Source organism: Kogia breviceps, chromosome 1 (genome assembly GCF_026419965.1).
Source record: "Kogia breviceps isolate mKogBre1 chromosome 1, mKogBre1 haplotype 1, whole genome shotgun sequence".
NCBI lineage: Eukaryota > Metazoa > Chordata > Mammalia > Artiodactyla > Physeteridae > Kogia > Kogia breviceps.
The window spans coordinates 71,390,783-71,411,780 of record NC_081310.1 but is presented as its reverse complement, the minus strand read 5'-3'; the positions used below and the strand labels follow the sequence as shown (position 1 = coordinate 71,411,780).

General features: G+C 44.2%; 1 protein-coding gene across 1 annotated transcript in view; it reads left to right on the top strand.

The window, feature by feature from the left end:
- The window catches only part of CASQ2 (calsequestrin 2), a 63,668-nt gene that overhangs the window by 1,285 nt on the left and 41,385 nt on the right, over positions 1 to 20,998 (top strand). The window contains exon 2 of the mRNA XM_059046226.2: positions 20,717 to 20,801. Coding sequence (XP_058902209.1) covers positions 20,717 to 20,801 — 85 coding nt within the window. The remainder of the gene's footprint in view (positions 1 to 20,716; positions 20,802 to 20,998) is intronic.

Below are 20,998 nucleotides of genomic sequence, written 5' to 3'. Positions count from 1 at the left end.
CACTCAGGAACACCTGTGAGTGCTAAGAATTCTAATAGGCACCAAGATCCCTTATCAGTCCCCAGGTCCGGCTCAGCCCAGGCACAAATCTGTGAAAAGGACTACTGGAGAGCTACAGCAGTTTATTAACCAGCACAGTCAGAAAGCTCAGCTCAATCTTTTTTTTCCAGTGTTATTGAGACATAACTGACATACTTTATAATCAAAGACTGATGAACAGAATTACCATGTAAAACCCACGTGAATTTTAATTCTCAAGAAAAATTGGCTGTAATAAAATCCAGGAAAACCACCCCAAATACATCAAAATATCTTTGATAATTAAAAAAGTATTGCAGAATCCTGTGTCTCCCGATCATCACACACATATCTATTTTCAGAGGATTTATATATGGCAGTGTGGTCATTACAGAGAGCTCTGGTGGACAAAAAACCTCTGTGGGTTACAAGTGAGGAAAAAGCAGGGACCATTATTAGGTCTTTGTACTATATATACGGGAAAATTACAGGCTGGAAGAAACCAGGACATACAGCATGGCTGCTACTCAGCCCATGAAATCCTCACTCACATGATTATCTCCATCTCAAACTGCCCTACTCAATTATAGAGATATATTTATGAAAAGTTAATTGAAGGCATAAGGATTCTACCATATATGCTCATCACTGTCCAAGTACTTAGCCTAGAACTCAAAAAGAATGCCAGTGCAAGCAATGACCCCATTTCAGATTCCCTGTTATATTAACACACATGCACACACACACACACACACACACACTCACACACACACAAACTCCCCCAAGAATCTGTCTCCCCCAAAGATGAATTCTGTACTCCCAAGGAAAATCCTGAGAAGGAGCTTTGCCCTGGACTCACCAACCTTCCAGCCACTTTTGATCCAAAAGTTCCCCGGCAGAGACTGACAAGGGGGAAGTTCAGCACAGGAGGTAGTCTGATGCCCCACAGACTCCTAAATCACTAAGGGAAAGAGATCACAGAACTTGGAGTCAGGAGTTCCTGATTTATATTCTGGCTTTGCCTCTACTGGGCACATGACATAGGGCAGGTTACTTAATTTCTCTGAGCCTCATTTTCTTATCTATAAATCTGAAAAAAATAATAACTATCATACAGGCTTATGAGATGATTAAATAATAATAATCAACATTTATCGAATGCTTCCTGTGTGCAGGGATTGTGTGTAGTAGCTGGTTTGATCTTTACAGTACTTCTCTGATGTAGATACAGTTACTATCCCCCTTTTACAGATGGGGAAACTGAGGCACAGAGAGGCTAAGTTGCCCAAGATCACTCTACTCGTGCAGGTGAAGGCACTTTTAGCCCCTATACCGCGTTACTGCTGGAATCAGATGAGACAATGTACAGGGAGTTGGTGGATACCCTGTTCAGTATTATTTCAAGAGTCTTCCTTAAATAGAGTACCTCAGCCTGTGAGCCTGGACCTGATGATGCCAGCTGTATCATCTGTATCAGCTGAGAGGCACAGAGCCCCAGAGGCACTGCTCATGCAAATGTCCAAACCCTGGGGGAGGTAGGGCTCCCTCCGTGAGGGTCGGGGAGGGGAGGGGTGGGTCTTTGTTGAGATACCTGTCAGGTGCAGGCTGTTCTTCAGAATCCAGGACAAAACTGGTTCCAGGAATCCCATGGCTGATAAGAGAGGGTAGATGTGAAGCCCTAAATTTTCTTTGTGGTCAGAAAAGCCTATTTTGTCCTCTTAATTCCCTGGACTCCAAACCTACACTACGGAAAATATCCTGCCCATCCCAGAGCTGTGTCTGTTTGGGATAGAAGGAAGGGAGGAGACAGTGAAATCTCAGCCCTGGGCAGACAGCACAGGAAGGGGCGGGCTCCTTCCCTCCCAATAGTTTGGGAAGGTGGCTTTCTTCCTTCTTTTTGTTTTTTTGAATTTTATTTTATTTACTTTTTATACAGCTGGTTCTTATTAGTTATCTATTTTATACATATTAGTGTATATATGTCAATCCCAATCTCCCAGTTCATCCCACCCCCCCACCCACCCCGGGGAAGGTGGCTGTCCATGTTTTTTATCATAACTCACTATGACCTAATGCATACAGACACACACAGGTGAAACAAAAGTTGCATAGGACAACACATTATTATTTGGGGAATACTTGGATTTAAAATACTTTTGTCTTCTATTTTATTGTTATTTTCTATTCTTCTATTGTATTTCATTAAAAAAGTACTAATCCCAACCTATTAAATTGATTTCCCTCTCCGGTGATGAGTTGCCATCCTCAGGTTGAAAACCCTGGGGAATTTCTAAGGGTTAGAAGGTTAGGAATTAGAAGTTCATAGTTCGTCACATAAAGCCCATCCCATTCTGATAAAAAAATCCAAAGGTACTATGGTCAATGTTTTGTCTGCTGCTGTAAGGACTGACGTTGAAACACCCAGAAACAGCCCCATCCACAGGGTAAGGAGGTCACTGCCTGACTTGGGGCCTTGAAATGCGGATCATTTAGTCATACATCTGTCACTTACTCTAGTTTGGGCCTCGGGGTGCACGCTGTAGATACCGGGAACGTGAGGCACTCAGGTGGCTCATAGACTGATGTGGAAATTACAGTGCAATACAAATGAAAAGCCACAGTGCAACGGGGTCACTGTAATAGTAAGGCAACATAAGGTCCTCTGGGAGTGCAGAGGAAAGAGGAAGCACCCCGCCCTCTGGGAGAGATGTGGAAGGCATGACAAGGAAGAATTGATTTGTGAAAATGAGTAGAATTTACCAGACAAATAAGCAAGGGTCGGGGAGGGAACCGCAAGAGCTAAGGTTCTGATAGCTCCCAAATCTTTTTCCACCCCACTAGCTTTTTCCTAAAATTTGGCCACGAGGGCCTTGTTCCTTTAGGTAAAATTTTTATCCCTACTTAGTCAAGCCCCTCTCGGAGAAGCGGTCTTTTAAGACCTTGCTATCCATTTACACTTTCATCTGATCAAGTTTGAGTTTTGTGTTGAGAGCAGGGTTTGATAAGGGGAAGAGGAGAAAGGGAAGAATATGAGGCCATTGAAAGCTTAGGCAGAAAAAGGGCAAGTCAAATGGCACCAGGAGGCATCACACTCAAACTTTGCTTTGCGTTTGGTTGGGGTCTAATTCTGGGGGACCCCAGTGTTGGTGCATTGTACGTAGCTCTATACAGATGTTCTGTAAATGCTTGTTGAATGAATGAGTGGAGTGCTAGAGCTCAAAAGAACATTGTGAACCATCTAGATTTTTCTGAACCTCTCCTGTCATACATACGGCCTTGCAGTGTTGTGATCCTGATTCTTGGTTGGGCATTTCATCCACAAAGTAACAACACACTCGTGTAGGAATATGTTAGACTATGTGGAAAAGACAAAGCAGGCAATAAGAACTGCCACCCAGAGCTAAACATGGTTAATGTTCTGATAGAGTTCTTTCCAGTATTTTTTTCAATGCATAAAATAACGTTTTCCAATTAGGTTTATACCATTTTTATAGTTTTGTTTCCTGATTATTTCGTTTCAGTATATTGTGAGTGTTCCTATGTCACTAAATAGCTTTAAATTCTTGACAAACATAATGTTAATGCTGGCATAGTATTCCACTGTATGATCATACATAGTTTTAAGATAATTTCTCTGATTTTTTCCTTTTAATTTTTAAAAAAATTTTTATTGGAGTATAGTTGATTTACAATGTTGTATTAGTTTCAGGTGTACAGCAAAGTGAATCAGTCATACGTATACATATATCCACTCTTTTTTAGATTCTTTTCCCATATAGGCCATTACAGAATTTCTCTCTTTTTGGATACTGACACAATTTTCAGGGTTTTAAAAACCTTTGCTGATTTATATTTTTATTGTTGTTTTAATGGACATTCTTTGATTTCTAGCTAGGCTGAATTTTTCATAAAATTATTTGCCAATTACATTTTTTCTTATTTTTCTATGCCTTTTCCCCATTTTTTCTATTGAGGTGTCAACTCGGATTATAAAGGGAGTTGCAATTTTGTATACTGTTTCCTTCAGCTTTGGCCAAGTCAGCAAATGTAGTCATACCACAATGGCTGAATCCTGTTAGTACTGCAGGACTCAGAGACACAAGAGGAGGATACGGGCACTGAATTTGATTCTTCCTCGCTCCTTTATTGCCTGCTTCCACCTTTGCCTTGAAACTGCAGTGCAAGTGCTATGCCTATCATGTTCTATAAATATTGCCAGAGAAAGTCCTCCCACATTCGACATCACTGACCTCTCTCAGGTTGAAATGCTTGAGAGTTGGTGTGCTCTAACATGTGCTTCCAAATCAGATAGACCTGGGTTTAATCCCCAAGGAAGTCTGTCTGTGTTCAGGTCCCTTACTTGTGATGTGAGATGCTGGAGATGGCGTGAGGATTCAGTGAGGCAGGACGGCAAGAGCTCAGCTTCTGGCACACAGAAGGTACTGGACAAATGCTGACTCCTTTCAGCCCTCACCCCCTTTCAGTCGAGATTTTAGATACAGCCCAGCCTAACCCATCACTTTAGAGACTGAGGACCCCGGGCCACTTTCAGAGAGCTCAGGACTGGTGATGTGATGCCATGTTGTTTATTCACAGCCAGCCATGCCCAGAAAGGTGAAGTGACTTTCCCTGATCACAGACCCTCTCCCTCTGATCGCCAAGGCTTACAGAGCCTGTGTCTGATAGATTCAACAACATCATCAGCGTCAGTTCTTAAATAAGGCCCCTTCCACATTTTCAGTCACACTGCAGCCTCCTTCCATTTAAGAAGTTCTTCCATTTCCTTCAGGCTCCTTCTAACTCACTCTTTCTCTCCTTGGAGACATATGTTGGAGTTCTCCCCCTAGACTGGAAGCTTCATGAAGGCAACTGAATTCAAAGCAAACTTGGTAAGGGGGGAAGTTAAAAAAGAAAAAAGAAAAAACACAGATGGAATCAAGTTCCTATGGACAAGGACAAAAAAAACTGCTTGTGAGCCAAAAACACAACTGAATGAATGACCTGGTCATGTGACAGAGGATGCCTTGATTTCAGAAGGAAACCCAGCAGTATGGTGTCCACATTGTGAGTTCCTGAGCTCACTGGAAACAGTGTCATGGTCCTGCCAAATGCCTAGGCTAGGTGTGGGGAACCATTTACTTCTTCCTCTTCCCCTCCTACTTTCACACAGATCTTATCCCCCAGTCCAAGGCCCATTTCCTTTCCTCTACACCACTCCACCTCTAGGAAACCAGCATTCCAACGTGAAAAAGAAGGAAGGAAAAGGTGAAAACTTTTCCTAGTGAGCTTCATGCTTACATAGAAATGATTTCATGGCCTCTTAAACATCTCTAGAGGGAAAGGAGAAAGGAGGCCTCAGTGTTGGAAACTCTGGGCACTCTGATCACATTCATCTCCAGAGCTGAGGCTGTGCACTGTGTATGTATGTCCTATGGGAGCAACTAAACACACCAACCTGTAACCAATATACATTTACAGGATTAGGAGAAACTACAGGGGATTTTTCTCAGGCAAGTTAGTGAGTATTTCAGAACATGAAAATACATACTGTGAATCCTTGAATGGAAATATTCATCCGTCAAATATCTGTTGCTCTTAGTGGGACTCTCAGGAATCATAGCATGAATGAACGAGTCACTGAATAGATGGTGAACAAGCAATGCTTTCCACACTGTGAGCAGTAAATATCACTTCATTTGTTTAGGGTGACTGGTCCCTGGGACTGGCAGGCAGCCTGGGGTCCTGGCACAGAAATAGCCACATCATCCCGGTAGTTGCCCGCCAGGTTGACCAGCTGCACCTGTTGTTTCTCCGGAGTTCCGAGGCCACTTCCCCTCTGCATCCCCTCTGATGCGTCCCTGGAGGATCCCCTCTGCAGGACCTTCTGCTCTTCCTGCTTACGGAGGTCCCTCTTCGCTCACCACAAAAAGCCGCTGCCATCCCCACACATGACCTGCCCAGGGGCTCTCTCCCAAGCCCTCTTGGATATCAGATGGCAAGATCACTACCTAAAAATTATTGGAAATGGCCTGTCCACCAGCAGGGAGGGTTATTGTTATGACTGACTGTCCAGGGCTGGTAAGCAGGTTATTTCCCAGTAATTTTTAGACGGTGATTCCAGAACAGATCATCCATTAGGCCCAACAGGGGAGGAGGAGGCTGGTTCCATCAGCTATGACAGAACCAAGAATCTGAATCCCGTGCAGTGCAGGCTTCTGGCTTCTGCTAAGTGTCCTAAAGCCGCCGCTCTCAGTCTGCCAAGTCCCACAACAGACTGAGCTCCCTTCTCTCTTCAGGTCTCAGTTTCCTAATCAATCTATATATCAGTGAGAAATCTTTGGTGGGGCGACTGCAGCCTCGTTAGGCTCTGCCATATGCCCAGTGTCTTCGACATGACTTTTGTGCACAGCCATCCTTGTGTATCCAACTTCAGACGAGGTCGCAGTGCTTGGGCAAAACAGACAGCTGTGGGTCAGAGTAACTGAATTTCTCTTTCATTTACTACTTGATCCTGGGCAAGTCACAAATATGCATCGCATTTTACTCATCTAAAAAATCAACTGTGTGCTTTCTACCTCAGTGAAGTAAGAGAATTCAATGAAAGCAGGTGAATAAAAATTTCTCGTAAGATTATAAGAAGCTGTACAAGTGTCAGGTATTATTACTTTGTTACGTTGTTTACTATTTAGGAACTATGTAGACTGCTGAGTGCCTGAAATACAGCTGGTGCTTATCAAATGCTAATTCCCTTCACCTGTCACTTGAAATGTAGCCCCTATTCTTGGCCAGTTGCCGTAGTTCTCAACCTTGGCTGCACGTGGGACTCACCTATGGAGTTTTAAAAAAACACCTATGCCTGGGTCTTTCCCACCCGCCCCCCACCAGCACTGATTTAACTGGTCATAGGGGAAGGGATGATATCCAGGTGCTACAGTTTTTTGTTTGTTTGTTTGTTTTTCCGGTATGCGGGCCTCTCACTGTTGTGGCCTCTCCCGTTGCGGAGCACAGGCTCCGGACGCGCAGGCCCAGCGGCCATGGCTCATGGGCCCAGCCGCTCCGCGGCACGTGGGATCCTCCTGGACCGGGGCACGAACCCGTATCCCCTGCATCGGCAGGCGGACTCTCAACCACTGCGCCACCAGGGAAGCCCCAGGTGCTACAGTTTTTAAAAGCTCCCTGGGTGATTCTAATGTGCAGCCAAGTTTGTGGACCGAGGCTTGATGCTCAAAATGTGGACGGCAGACCACACCAGCGGCAATGGTATAACCAGGTGTTTGTTACATTTAAACAGGATCCACAGGTGATTCATAGGCATGTTAAAGTTTGCAAAGCACTATACTGGTCTGTTGGGTTGGAGAAATTTTCCAGATGACCATAATCATGTTGCACCTGCTTGACCTTTGGTCTGTTGACTCTCCTGAATGACAATGGACCTGTCAGCATTCCTCTGATTTGGAGAACTGCTGAGATGTGAAGTTGGTTTGGGGGCTGCAGGGATTCAGGTCTGCTCTAGGGACTCTGCCAGGTCTCCCAGTCTTCTCCCACGGTCCCCTCACTCACACAGTCAGTGATTAATACTTTGGACCTCCTAAGAAAGGGAAGATCTGGGCCCATGGGAAGCCTCCCCCTCCTTGAGAGGTCTTTAGTGGAATTACAGGGGTTTCTAAGGCCAGATCAGAAGGTGCCTTAAAGGATCTTAGGTCAGGATCCAGGATTTATCTTCAGAAAGGGAGGAAAAGCATCTATTTGGTTGCCATGGCACACTTCCCTTTTCTCCAAAAGAGATGACAAATCTGAGAACCCTGGGGGTATATGAATATGGGATACTAACATGTTAGCATGTTTAACAGAAAAGTATGGGAAAGCTGCTCAGAGAAAACTGGTGAGTGTTCTATAACGTGGAACTAAGTCTTGTGAACACCCAAATAGAAATATTCATTCTTTCATTTATTTGTCAAATATTCATGCACTGCTTACTTAGAAAATGCAGATGACATGGTCCCTGGTAACTAAGGAGTTGGTCTTTTTTTTTTTTTTTTTTTTTTTTTTTTTTTTTTTTGCGGTATGCGGGCCTCTCACTGTTGTGGCCTCTCCCGTTGCGGAGCACAGGCTCCGGATGCACAGGCTCAGCGGCCATGGCTCACGGGCTTAGTTGCTCCGCGGCATGTGGGATCTTCCCGGACCAGGGCACGAACCCGTGTCTCCTGCATCGGCAGGCGGATTCTCAACCACTGCGCCACCAGGGAAGCCCGGTCTTCTTTTTTTGACGATGAGAACTCACTTCCTTTAGGTCTATGCTTAAGTGTCATCTCATGAAAGAAGTTATCTTGACCACCTATATACATCACACTCTCCAAGCACCCCCTTATCCCTTCAACCTTACTTTATTCTTCTCCACAGCACTTGGCTGACATGGTGCATATTGTTCTACACTGCTGTAGAGTGTAAAACCCACAGAGGCAAGGACTTTGTTCTCTTTATTGCTGTACTCCAGCACCTAGATCAGTGTCTGATTCACAGTGGGCTCTCAACGGTGTTTGCTGAATGAATGTTAAATTGAACAGAAGAGGATGGAGGAGTAGGGAAATGGCACTTATTATGAACTTACCATAAAACATGTCCAATATGGGTGCTTTGCATATGTCATTCTGTTGAATTCTTACAATGTATTCTCACATTATGTACAAAGAAATGATTCCATAGAGTTGAGTAGAAATTGCCCGAAGTCACAAAGCTATAAAATGGCACAGCATGAAGCAGGATTTGAACCCACGTCTACTTCTTTCCAAACATCATGTTCCTTCCACTGCACCAAGGAACTGGGATTGCTGAATTGGATCGCTTCCTGTTTGTAAGCAGTGCCAACCTACAAAAGGACAAGTGTCTCTAGTTTGAATTCTGGATTTTCACCTACACTTAAGCAGTGTTTAATTTCACAACTGGACTATGTGTTGAACTGAAGTGACTGGTGTGAGTAGAGGGGCTAATGCTTAGCACCACCTACTTGGTATTTAATAAATGTTGGGTGGGTGGTTAGAAGGATGGATGGAGAGAAAAGAAAAAAGCATGGAATTATAGATGCATTGCTTATATTGGAAATATATTTCTCCTTGATATCTTTTAAAAATTAAATCCGTTTTTAAAAAAGAATTGAGTGGAAATGTGAAAAATTAAACTGAATCTGTCAGATTCAGGGAACTGTTTGCCATCCCTGCTTAATCCTGCTGAAATATGGGTAAAACAGATTTTTTTTTTTTTTAACCATGGGACTCTCAGTCCAAAATACATACACAGTATGGGCAGAAACCTCTGGGCTCTCTAAGGCTGATGCTGCCTTCAAACCTATTTAGCACTGGCAAATGTCCCAGTGGTTGCATTTCCAAACCTCAAGAGAGGAAGGCAAAATGAAATTTTTGGAGGCAAGTGAACCCACAGATGGGATGATGTGGGAACACTGGGCAGAGAATAGCAACACACACAGGATTCAGGTATTTCTTCCAACTGTTCACTGCCCCAAGATGGGATTCTCCACACTTGCACCTGCTGCACTCGGAAAACTCAGATGAGGTCAGGCTTATTTTGGTTTGGCTTTGAGACTAAATCCTCGCGTAGAGCCAGTGCTCTCAGAAGATGAATGCCCAGGCTCACTCTTCAGTTGCCCTTCTCCTTAGAGCCCACGTGCCACTGAACTGTTTGATGCGTGTTTGCTCTGCACTTCTCAGTAATAAAACTAGAGCCTGGGGTGAGATGGTGAAAAGACAAGAAGTGCTATGGTAAGAGTGTGGATTGAGTTGATTATAGTTAATTTTTTTCTTCCATACACAGAATTAATATGGAAATAGAGATTTTACAAAATGGCAAATACAGTATTGATTCAGAAGCTTTGAGACCATTGGAAACTTCTTCTCTCACTCCCCCCACCTGCAAAAGCCCTTGATAATATTCAAGCCCAAATAGGATATCTAGTCATCGTATCCTTGAGGCAGACCTCCTCCCAAAATGATAAATTTCTAAATGGAGATATGAGAGACCACAAAAGTCACTGTGATAAAAGTATTATAAGGATAATTGTAGTGTAAAGCAGTAAAATAGAAACAAACAAAATCTGTTTCAGAATCGCAAGATTTTTCTTTAAAAGCAGCAGCCCTATTCACTTGCAGTTTGAGTTTCCCTGGTTGGCGTGGAGTATTTTTGCATAATTATCAGCTCAGCCTTAGCATCTAAAATGACTTGTTCCAAAGAATCTGAAAAAGGATATATATGCATAATATATATATGTTATATACATTATATATCATATACCTGTACAACTGAATCACTTTGCTCTACACCTGAAACTAATACAACACTGTAAATCAATTCTACTTCAATTTAAAAAAATAAAAATAGGATGTATTGCAAAAAAAAAAAAAATGACTTGTTCCATTAAAAATGTCAGTCCCGGGCTTCCTTGGTGGCGCAGTGGTTGAGAGTCCGCCTGCCGATGCAGGGGACACGGGTTCGTGCCCCGGTCCGGGAAGATCCCACATGCCGCGGAGCGGCTGGGCCCGTGAGCCATGGCCGCTGAGCCTGTGCGTCCGGAGCCTGTGCTCCGCAACGGGAGAGGCCACAACAGTGAGAGGCCCGCGTACCACAAAAAAAAAAAAAAAAAAAAAAAAAAAAAAAAAAAAAAAAAAATGTCAGTCCCCACAAAGTACTGAATCTGTACAATGAAGCCTCTGAGGTTCCTTCTTCTGTAGACTGAATGTGGTTTGATCCAGATAAGCCATTTCTGTTTGGAAAGTCATGCAGGAACATGGCCAGAGCACCATCTTGCTGTGCGATGGGCTGGGCAGGCCAGAGCCACTTCTCAGTGCCCAGAGAGCCTGTTCCAGGAGCGCCCGCCTGCTGCCCGGTGCCCCAAGCCAGGCAGAGCTCTCCTCACCATCTGCCATGTGCTGGGAAGGGAGACAGGCCAGCAGATACTCCTTCACACGCTCACCTGCCCCTACCTTACACTGCCCTGGCTCATCACCCCAAGCCGTTCCTTAGCCTGGCCACACACACCCAGCTTCCCTGTGAAGGAACTGAGAGCATTTCCTGAACCCAAAGGAAAGAGTGAATACAATCCATAAACAGCAGTCCGCACCATAGCCCAGCAATGCAAGAAGCACACACTTAGGAGGGAGACTCCGTGGGTCTGAGTCCTTACACTGTCCAGACAGTTGGCAGGTCCCTGAGTTGCTCAAGGCTGAGTCCCTTCCTTTGTAAAATAGAGACCACCAACCCCTTGTCCCAGGGTTCCTCTGAAGAGAAAAGAGGGGTGTGTGTAAAGTGAACGTCCCATGTCTGGAGCTCAGGAAAGGACTATTCTAGAATTTATTGTGTATGTGAAAGTACATTGAAAACTAACTCTCAGGTTACTTATACGTGGCATTTGTTGTCATTAGCAGATGTTATCAAAATAAACACTAGTCAGACATTTCGTAAAGTTCAGCCAAGCAGCAGCAGGTTTTCCTTCTGCTTTTCAATGTGCGCTATGGGGGAGATGCAGCAAAGAGGCCTGTCTGCCATCATTTTACATTTTGAAGGGCTCTCCCAGCTGCAGCCTCCACCCTTCCCTCTGATTTTCCTTTTCTTTTTTTTTGAGGAAGTGCACCAACCTATGGAAAATCTCGTTAGAAAAGGGATAGTCTCTCTCTGGCTGCAGGAACACGGTGGATAACGTGTGGGACTCTTCCCAGGAAGGGGGTTACCAAGGGGTGTTGGCATTTGGGCTACCAGACTGCATTTTCACAGGCTCTTGGGAACAGAACTCTGCTGAGAAAATATTGGAAAAGGGTATGGCCTCACCCCCATGTCCATCAAATCCATTTCCCCCCCCAAATCCCATTGCAATAATATTTTTAGTATGAAAAACAGAAAAAAAAAAAAAACCCTGGACTCCAGGAACAGCCTCCCTCAGTCAGTCATTTTGGACATTACAAAATGCTACCCAGGGAGATTGTGTTTATATGTTAGAGACAGTTGTAAGGCGGTGGTTCTCGGTGTGTGGACCCACGACCCGCAGCATGAGCATCTCCGGAGACCTAGTCAGACATGCACACTCGTAGGTCCCATCCCAGACCTGCCGAACTAGGAATTCTGGGTTGGACCCAGCAATCTGGGTTTTTACAAGGCTTCCCTCCAGGTAATGCTGACGCGGGCTCAGATTCAAGAACCACCGGCTTGGGTAATGAGGTTGCCCTATAGTGAATTTATAGGGAACGAACATTCATCAGCACTTGCATGCATGTTACTCCTGCAAGAATTAGATCTCGTATTTTCAGATTAGAAAATTGAAATCAGAGAAGTTGTGACCTGCCCAGAGTCTCATATCTGATAAGTGGCAGAGCCAGGATTCGGGCCGAGGTCCCTCTGAGGCCCAGATAAAGGGAATGTAATGTAATGGATGAAAGCTTGGGCCCTGGAGCCAGAGTGTCAGGGTTGGAATCCCAGCTGTGTCACTTAAACTCCATGTGGCTCTGGGCAAGTTGGTTAACCTCTCTGTGCCTCTATTTCCTCATCTCAATCTTCTACTTCATGTGGGTTTTGTGAAGATTCGGTAATTCATGTAAGGTGTTGGAGCAGTATCTGGCATATAGCAAGCACTCAATAGACGCTATTTTTATTGTTGTTGTTATACTCTCAATGTGGTGGAGTGGAAAGAACACAAAGCAATGATCTTTGGGTCTTTTCCTTGGCCTTGACTAAGGTGATAGCCCAAAAGTGCCAATAAAAACAATCAACAGCCTCCCTTTCCCTCAAGGCTCTTTTAGAAGCCCCCCAGTCCAGCCCCAAGAGGCCCCAATGTTCACTTGAATCTCATAAAATAGCTGTTCCATTCCCTTGCCTGCCTCTTGCATGGACACATCATGTGCCAACCCCCCAGCTATACATAGCCCGGGCCTCATCTGAGGGCGGTGGAAAGTGACAGATTACCGGAGATAAACGTCAGCTCTCCGGTTTCAGGGGAGGACACAAACAGTAGTTGAATTGCTTGACGTGTGGCCAGATGGTATCAGGGACAGTGGGTGAAAAGAGTCGTTTGGCTCTTGGCTTACACGGAAAGAGCAGGGTTGCAGCCAGGGTATTTTTAATGACCCGCCTGAGGGACATTCACTTGGAGCAAAGATCTGTGACATTTCCCCCCACATTTCTCAGCCCTTGATTTTTTTCAGATTCTTGACCCTGCAGAAAGTAACCCCCCTTCAGCTCCCTTTAATAAGTAAACACTCCCTTGTCTCTGCTACCGCATGCCTCCCCAGCTTCCTCTGACCATGAAGCAAATCAGTCTTTCTCCTCCAGGGAGACCATTCTTGGGAAGTGGTACAAATGTATCTTTCTTCCTGTCCGTCCTTGGTTTAGGGCTGGGATGTCCCACAAAGGGACTGGACTTGGAGGGACACACATAGACAGAGAGGGCATCTTGCATGTCCTGTCCTCTGAGGCCAAAGGGAACGTGTCTCCTGGCGCTGCTGTGTTAGTATCCCCTTCCCTTCATGGCAAACTTTTTGACCAAGTGATCCACACCTTCTCTAATGTGTCCTTGCCACCCACTCGTCGGCCACACTCACTGCTTTGGCTTCTGTCCCAGCTCCTCGCTAAAGGTCACCCATGTCTTACCATCCTGAAAAGAGAGACCTCACAGTGGTCCCATCTCTGTGACTCCCTGCAACACTTGATCTGACCACCTGTTCGTTCTCAAGCTTCTCATGACTTTGGAGTCACGAGACTATGTTCCTTGGCCTCCTACTTCTCCCACAGACCTCTCGGCCTCCACACAGCATCCTTTTCTCACCTCCTACAAGGCGGCCAGTCCTGGACCCTGTGGTTTTCTCATATACTCTCCTCACTTCTTCACCCCTCACCTGCACAGTGTCTTCAGGACCTCTCCCCCAAGCTCCAGGTTGGCACCTCCAGCTCTTGGCTGGATTTCCATGGCCATGAACTCATTGCATCTAAATCCAAGCTGAGAGGCTGGCTTGTGGTCCTGGCATGCCCTCCTGACGTCTCTGTTTGCCCTTCACTCTGTTCCCTGGCTGGAGACCCTGGAATCATCTTGCCTCCTTCTCTCCTTGGTTCCCCACCAGCTTCTCCAAGGTCATGAAATAGTTATCAGGTCTGAATGATTCTCAACCTCTAACATTACCTCACAAGTTACCTCATGTGCAGCCTTAGCTGGAGACCAGTCTTCTCCCACTCAGTCTCCCAACTGGTCACCTTCGCTTCTACTCTCCTTTCTATCTGTCTGGTCTACGCCCTTAGATCAACCCTCCCCGAACTCAAATTAGCCATATTGTTCTTCTACTCAAACATCTCCCAAATCAGAATTGCTAGTCCTAATATTCCAAGTCCTACGCGCTCTTTTTCTAACATGCCTTAAACACACTACGCTACGCCTTTCAGCTCCCCTGAGAAGCCCTCTGCTTGAAGACAGAAGCCTCTTCTCTTATACTCACACTGTGCATTTGCCCCTCCAAACCTTCACCTCTTTATGCCGCTTTTTCTTCCTTGGATGTCTTTGCTGCTCTTCTCTGCCTATCCAGACATTCCTCCTCTTTCAGGGTCTAGCTGGTCTCCCCTCTTTCTTCCATTCATTTATTTAATAAACTAATTTTTTTGAGCTCTCCTCTGCTCAGGTACTGTACTGGGTGCTGGAGATAGTATATGGAGAAAAGCAAACAGGGACATGGAGCTTACAGGCTCGCACGTGGATAGTCGATAGACAAATGATCGTATAAGTGAACGTGTACTTACAAACTGAGAAAGGGCTGTGAAGGCAAAGCACAGGGCACTATGGACAAGTGTAGAAAGGACACCCAATTCAGACTGGGAGTCAGGAAATGCCTTTTGAGCAACTGACATTTATGTGCAGACTTCAAGGAGAAATAGGAGTTGGCAAAGAATGGTGGGAAAGATCTTTTAGAAAGAGGGAAGGGCATGCACAGAAGCAGAGCATGTTGAGTGTCTTTGTGTGAATACAACCAGGCATCCCTGTGGGCAGCTGCGGCCCATGTCTGTCTTGGCCTGGGACATGGGAGCTGAACGAGGTGATCCTGTGCAAAGACCTCCTGATTCAGGAAAGAATTTGCTGTTTTGAGGAGCCGAAGACGAGTGTGTTAAGTAAGAGGCAGAGTGGCCCCAAATGAGGCTGGAGAGGCAGGCAGGCCAAACCGTGCAGGGCCTTGTTGGCTAAGTTAAGGGGTTTGGATTTCATCTTGAGTGTGTGGAAATTAAATCTATATTCCTTATCTTAGCTTATGGTCATTATTGTTCTTTTTCCATCCCAATATGTTAGGCTTTGGTATTTGTGAATTAGTACAAGGTTCAGAACCCTATCCAGCTGTCATAATATAAGAAGAAAACATAACACTTATTAAGCACTTACTGCATGCCAAAAACTGTGTCAAGAACTTTACACATTATCTCATTTAATCTTCTTCAAAACAGCCTTATGAAATAGATATTGGTATTGTCCATATTTTACAGCAGAGTGACAGCACTTATGACCAAGTCAGGAATCCAGGTCTCTGATGCCAAGCTGTGTACTCTTAACCACTAGGATTCCTGGGTCATTTATTCATTTAAAGCTGATATCTATTTCTACCACATCATTACAGAGGTAACAATGGTACAATAAATACTTATACAATGCAAAATTTAAAAAGAGAAAGGACAGAGGGCTTCCCTGGTGGCACAGTGGTTAAGAATCCGCCTGCCAATGCAGAGGTTTGATCCCTGGTCCGGGAAGATCCCACATGCCACGGGGCAACTAAGCCCGGGTGCCACAACTACTGAAGCCCGCATGCCTAGAGCCCATGCTCCACAACAAGAAAAGCCACCACAATGAGAAGCCCACAAGCCGCAGCAAAGAGTAGTCCCTGCTCGCCGCAACTAGAGAAAGCCCACGCACAACAAGGAAGACCCAATGCAGCCAAAACATAATAAATAAATAAAATAAATTTATTTTTAAAAAAGAGAAAGGACATACTATGAATATCCATATTTTTACTACTGAGTTATGCATATTATTTAATATAACTTTTTAATATAAAGTTATTTTTGTACTCAAAAGAATCAGCAATGGTCAAAGCAGATCCTAATGTTCTTGGAAAGAATGAGCACTGCATCAATGCCCAGCAGCTGCATGTACCAACTGATGAGACAACCCCATTCTCTAGGATGGACAAGAGGCAAGACCATCCGAGAAGTAACCAACCAACCAACCAGCCAACCAGACAAAACCAGCTGGGGAAAGATTATAAGTCAACAGGAGAAAACTGGAGTCCAATCTGAAAAGAGTATTCCAGTTTTCTGGGAATTTAGGAAACATATTGACTCTACCTTTTCTCCTCCTCATGGTTGTAAATTTTAATCACTGTAATTGGTGACAATTTCTTCTTCATCCTTTGGCTCAAAAGCCTCTTAAGCTTTTGAAGTACTTGGGCCAGTCCATTCATTCATCCAAAGTATGCTGAGTGTCGCTAAGGAACTATATGAGATACAAAAGAAGCACAAAGTGGGCTTTTTCTCCTTAGGGAGGAAAGATGCACAATACAGAACCCTAATGATTGCAAAATAAGTGCCAGAGTGCTGTGTCCCTGTAATGGGCTATTGGAATTCATAAAAAGGAGGCTGGAGTCAAAGATGAGTCTGGAGCTGGGCTTTGCAGCCAAGGCCAGGCTGGCAGCGACCGGAGAGAGCCCAGTGGGATTGTGGTGCAAGAGAATGGAGAATGGAAGCTATGAGCTGGAAATCTAGGACCAGAGCAAAGGTGGAGATGAAGCCAAGTGGGAGAGGCAGACAGTGTCTGGCCAGCCCCATCAGCCCAGCAGGGGTTCTTGGTCCTGGAGAGAATGGTCATGTTAGGAGTCAGCCCAAAAGTTCCCAGTCTTTCGCCACAGCCCTTCTCCCCCATCCATCTGACTGCTCTCTCTTGGGTGGCTGCCAGCCCTGGCCACCCTTGGCCTAGGCCCAAGAAGGGCTCTTGCTAGGGCTGATGGAAGTGATGACAGAGCTCAAGTGGGCAGGCTTTGGGCCTAATCGCGGTGGGAGGCGAGACTGACGGGACACCGCAGGGATTGTGTGTAAGGGTACCAAGGAGAAGGTGGGCAGGTCTCGGCTAGCACAGGTTCCTGGCCCATCTGTGACTGCCAGCTCTGTCTATCCATCCATGCCTAGGACAATAATTGGCTGTGCTTAAACAGAAAAGCAGAAAAACAGAACTGAGTTCGCCTGAGCTAGCACCTTCCACTCATATATCTTCAAATGTCACATATAAATATCAGTAAGGTAATGAGAAGGGCATGCTTTACAAGCCTAGGAAAGGCACACATTGGCATCTACCTAAGAAACCAATAAAATGTGGTGCTGTATGTCTAGGAGAGGTCAGAGTTAAATTCTCAGTTAATCTCTAATATTCTTACTATTATTAATATTTCTCTCCTACACTTAAGATAAAGTGGCCAACAGGGCTAAGCATGGCCCGTGGGTCACAGCTGGAAAATCTTATGCCACAGCACTTTTGGATGAACTGACAAGCATTTATAGCAGTTCTCCAGAGTGTGGTACAGGATCTGCTGCGTCAGAATCATGGGACTTGGTAGTGTGGTTTATGAAAATGTAGATACTTGAGCTCCACCCCAGCTCTATTCTCTACTTTCCGGTGCTGAAGCCCAGGAAGCCCCATTTTAACCAGTGCTCCAGGTGATTCTTATGCACACAGAAATTTAAAAACCATGGTTAGAGGCTCTTGCTTTAGGAGTTGGGAAACTTACTAATATCACAAAGCCATCAGGTCTCATCATCATTAATTTTTAATGATAGAAAGGGAGCATTTAAGTTAATGTTTTGAGAGCACTAAATAGGACAGAGTGGCTTACACTGAAAACCAGAAAACTCATTCAAAATTAACCTTGTCTAATAAATTGAATGCAATAGACTAAAGCCAAGTGACTTCGCAGAAAGACAGACCTGTTTAAGCATTACAGGGATGCTCAAGATGAGTCATAATCTAAACACTGATGATATCTTTCATCCTAAGCCTTTCCTAGTCTCAGCCAAAATCTAAGAAAGAAGAGAAAACCGCCTGAGGGGTGCGGGTGTCATTTGTTATGTGTTGTTGTCCTGTCCCATTCCCAGCCCCCTGCAGCCCCCGTCTAAGGATATTGGGCGGAAGCTGTCTGTGCTTCCGCCCAGTATCCTTAGCCTTAGAGGAACAGGAGTGATTAAGAGCTAGAGAGGAAGAAAGAGGACAGGGATATTGGGAGCACATGAGAAGGTCAAGGAGGGAAGAATGAATAGGCAAACAAAACCCTCAGAGAAGTTACAGCAGGAGATGGCCCTTTCAACAAATGGTGCTGGAATAGTTGGACATCCATTGGTTAAAAGCACACACACACATACACACAGCCCTCAAAGTAGATCATGGACTTAAACGTAAAATTAAAACTCTAAAATTTTTAGGGAGTTCCCTGGCAGGCTAGTGGTTAGGACTCGGCACTTTCACTGCCGTGGCCCAGGTTCAATCCCTGGTCAGGGAACTAAGATCCCAAAAGCCACAGGATACAAAACAAAACAAACAAACGAACAAAAAAACAACTCTAAAACTTTTAGGAAAAAATTAGAAAAAAATTTCAAGATACGGGATTAGGCAAAGAGTTCTTAGACTTAATACCAAAAGCACAATCCATAAATGGAAAAACTGATAAATATGACTTCATCAAAATTAAAAACTTTTGTTCTGTGAAAGACCCTATTAGGAGGATGAAAGGATAAGCTACAGAGTCGGAGAAAATATTTGTAAACCACATATCCAACAAATGACTAATATTTAAAGAGCTCTCAAAACTCAACTACCAAAAAATAATCTATTTGGAAAATGGACAAGAGACGTGAACAGGTATTTCATGGAAGACAGCATACTGATGGCAAATAAGTTCATCATCATTAGCCATTAGGGAAATGCATTAAAACTGTAATGAGATACCAACACACATCTATTAGAACGACTAAAATAAAAATTAGTGACAACACCAAATGTTGGTAAGGATGCAGATAAACTGGATCTCTCATCACTACATTGCTGTTGGGAATGTAAGTGGTACAGCCACTCAGGAAAACAATCAGCAGTTTCTTTACAAACTATGCAATTATGATACAACCCAGCAATTTCACTCCTGAGTATTTATTGTAAAGAGATTAATACTAACCTTCACACAAAAACCTGTACATGAATGTTTATAGCAGCTTTATTCATAATAGCCAAAAACTTGAAACAGCCCAGATGTCCTCCAATGGGTGAATAATTGAAGAAACTGTGGTACCTCCGTACCACGGAAATACTGCTCAGTAATACAAAAGAATGATCTACTAATATACACAAGAATCTGGATGAATCTCCAGAGAAATATGATGAGTAAAAAAAGACCAACCCCAAAGGTTACATATTATATGATTCAACTTATATAACATACTTGAAATGAAAAGAAATGGGGAACAGATTAGTGGTTGCCAAAGTGAGGGAAGAGATGAAGGTGTGGTTGCCAAGGGTTAGGGAAGGCTGAAGGTGGAAGAAAGTGGAGGTGATTATAAAAGGACAACATGAGGGATCCTCTTGGCTATGGAAATGTTCTGTATCTTTACTATATAAATGCCAATATCCAGTTTCGATATTGTATTATAGTTTTCCAAGATGTTACTTTGGGGCAAACTGGGTAAAATGTACAAGGGATCTCTCTGTATTATTTCTTACAACTGCATGTTAATCTACAATTATTTTTTTAAAATTGTAAATAAAGAAATGTGATATTAGTATTACATGATCTTTTTGGTAGCTTCTCCACTCTATTCTATTTTAAGCTTCCACTGAGCCAGATGACAGGAATTAGATCTCAGGCAACTGAGGGTCTCCCTACCTCCTTATATCTAAGTTTCAGGGAGTTTAACACGATGCCAGTCTTGTGCTTGCTGTCATCATCTAGGCTGGTGTCCACCCAGAGTAGTTTACAGCCATCTGTCCACCTGACACTGTTGCATCCTCTTCACCTTCGGGGCTATACTTCCACCCAGGTACTCTGATAGTTCTTCCTCTCAACTGGAAGCAGGAAAACTTCAGAGGCTGCCTCAGGTTTTTTTACCAGATACACTCAATGGGCATTCTTACTTCTCAAGCCCACAGGGTGGAGGGACTTGAGGATTATCTTGGGTACTGGGGGTCACAGGTCTCCTTTGTCCTAAGGTCCCTCAGCCTATCTGGTGTCTCTTGTGACCCCACCGAACCCAAGGTTCATTTGGTAGCTGCAATGGGCTCCAGGCCCCATGTTAGGTATCTGTGGGTATCTAGTACTCTCTGCTTTCTTTCTGATCCTACTCTCTCCCAATTCAAATTTTATCTACCCTGAGGGCAGAGAAGGGTGTGTGAAAAGGTCTTCCAAATCTTATATCTTAGATCTGGTCCTCACACTTTTCTCTCCTTCCTTCTCAGAATTCTACTGAATCATCCTTCTCCTGAGGGCATAAGCATAGACTCCCTACATTGCTGCTTGAACTGATCACAGAGTAACAGGAAGTATGGAGGAAAGTCCTCTTGCCAACGTATCAAAATAGTATCCCGTGGTATTTTCTACAGTCTTTCTGATCTTGAGTCACTTACTCTCCTACTTGTCTCTCCCTTCAGCTTGTGGCCCAAGTCCTGGAACATAAAGATATAGGCTTTGTGATGGTGGATGCCAAGAAAGAAGCCAAGCTTGCCAAGAAACTGGGTAAGTGTGATTTTCTTTGAGATATATCATGAAGAAACAAATGTGTCTTGCAAAAGAAAAGTACAGTCATTTTTTCTTGCATGATAACTAGACTATTTTTAAATAAATTAAAAATGATCCTGCATACCTTAGTCTTGGCTTGGGGAAGAGTCTCACAAAAGTAAATACAGGCCTGAATTAAATAATTTCACATTAGT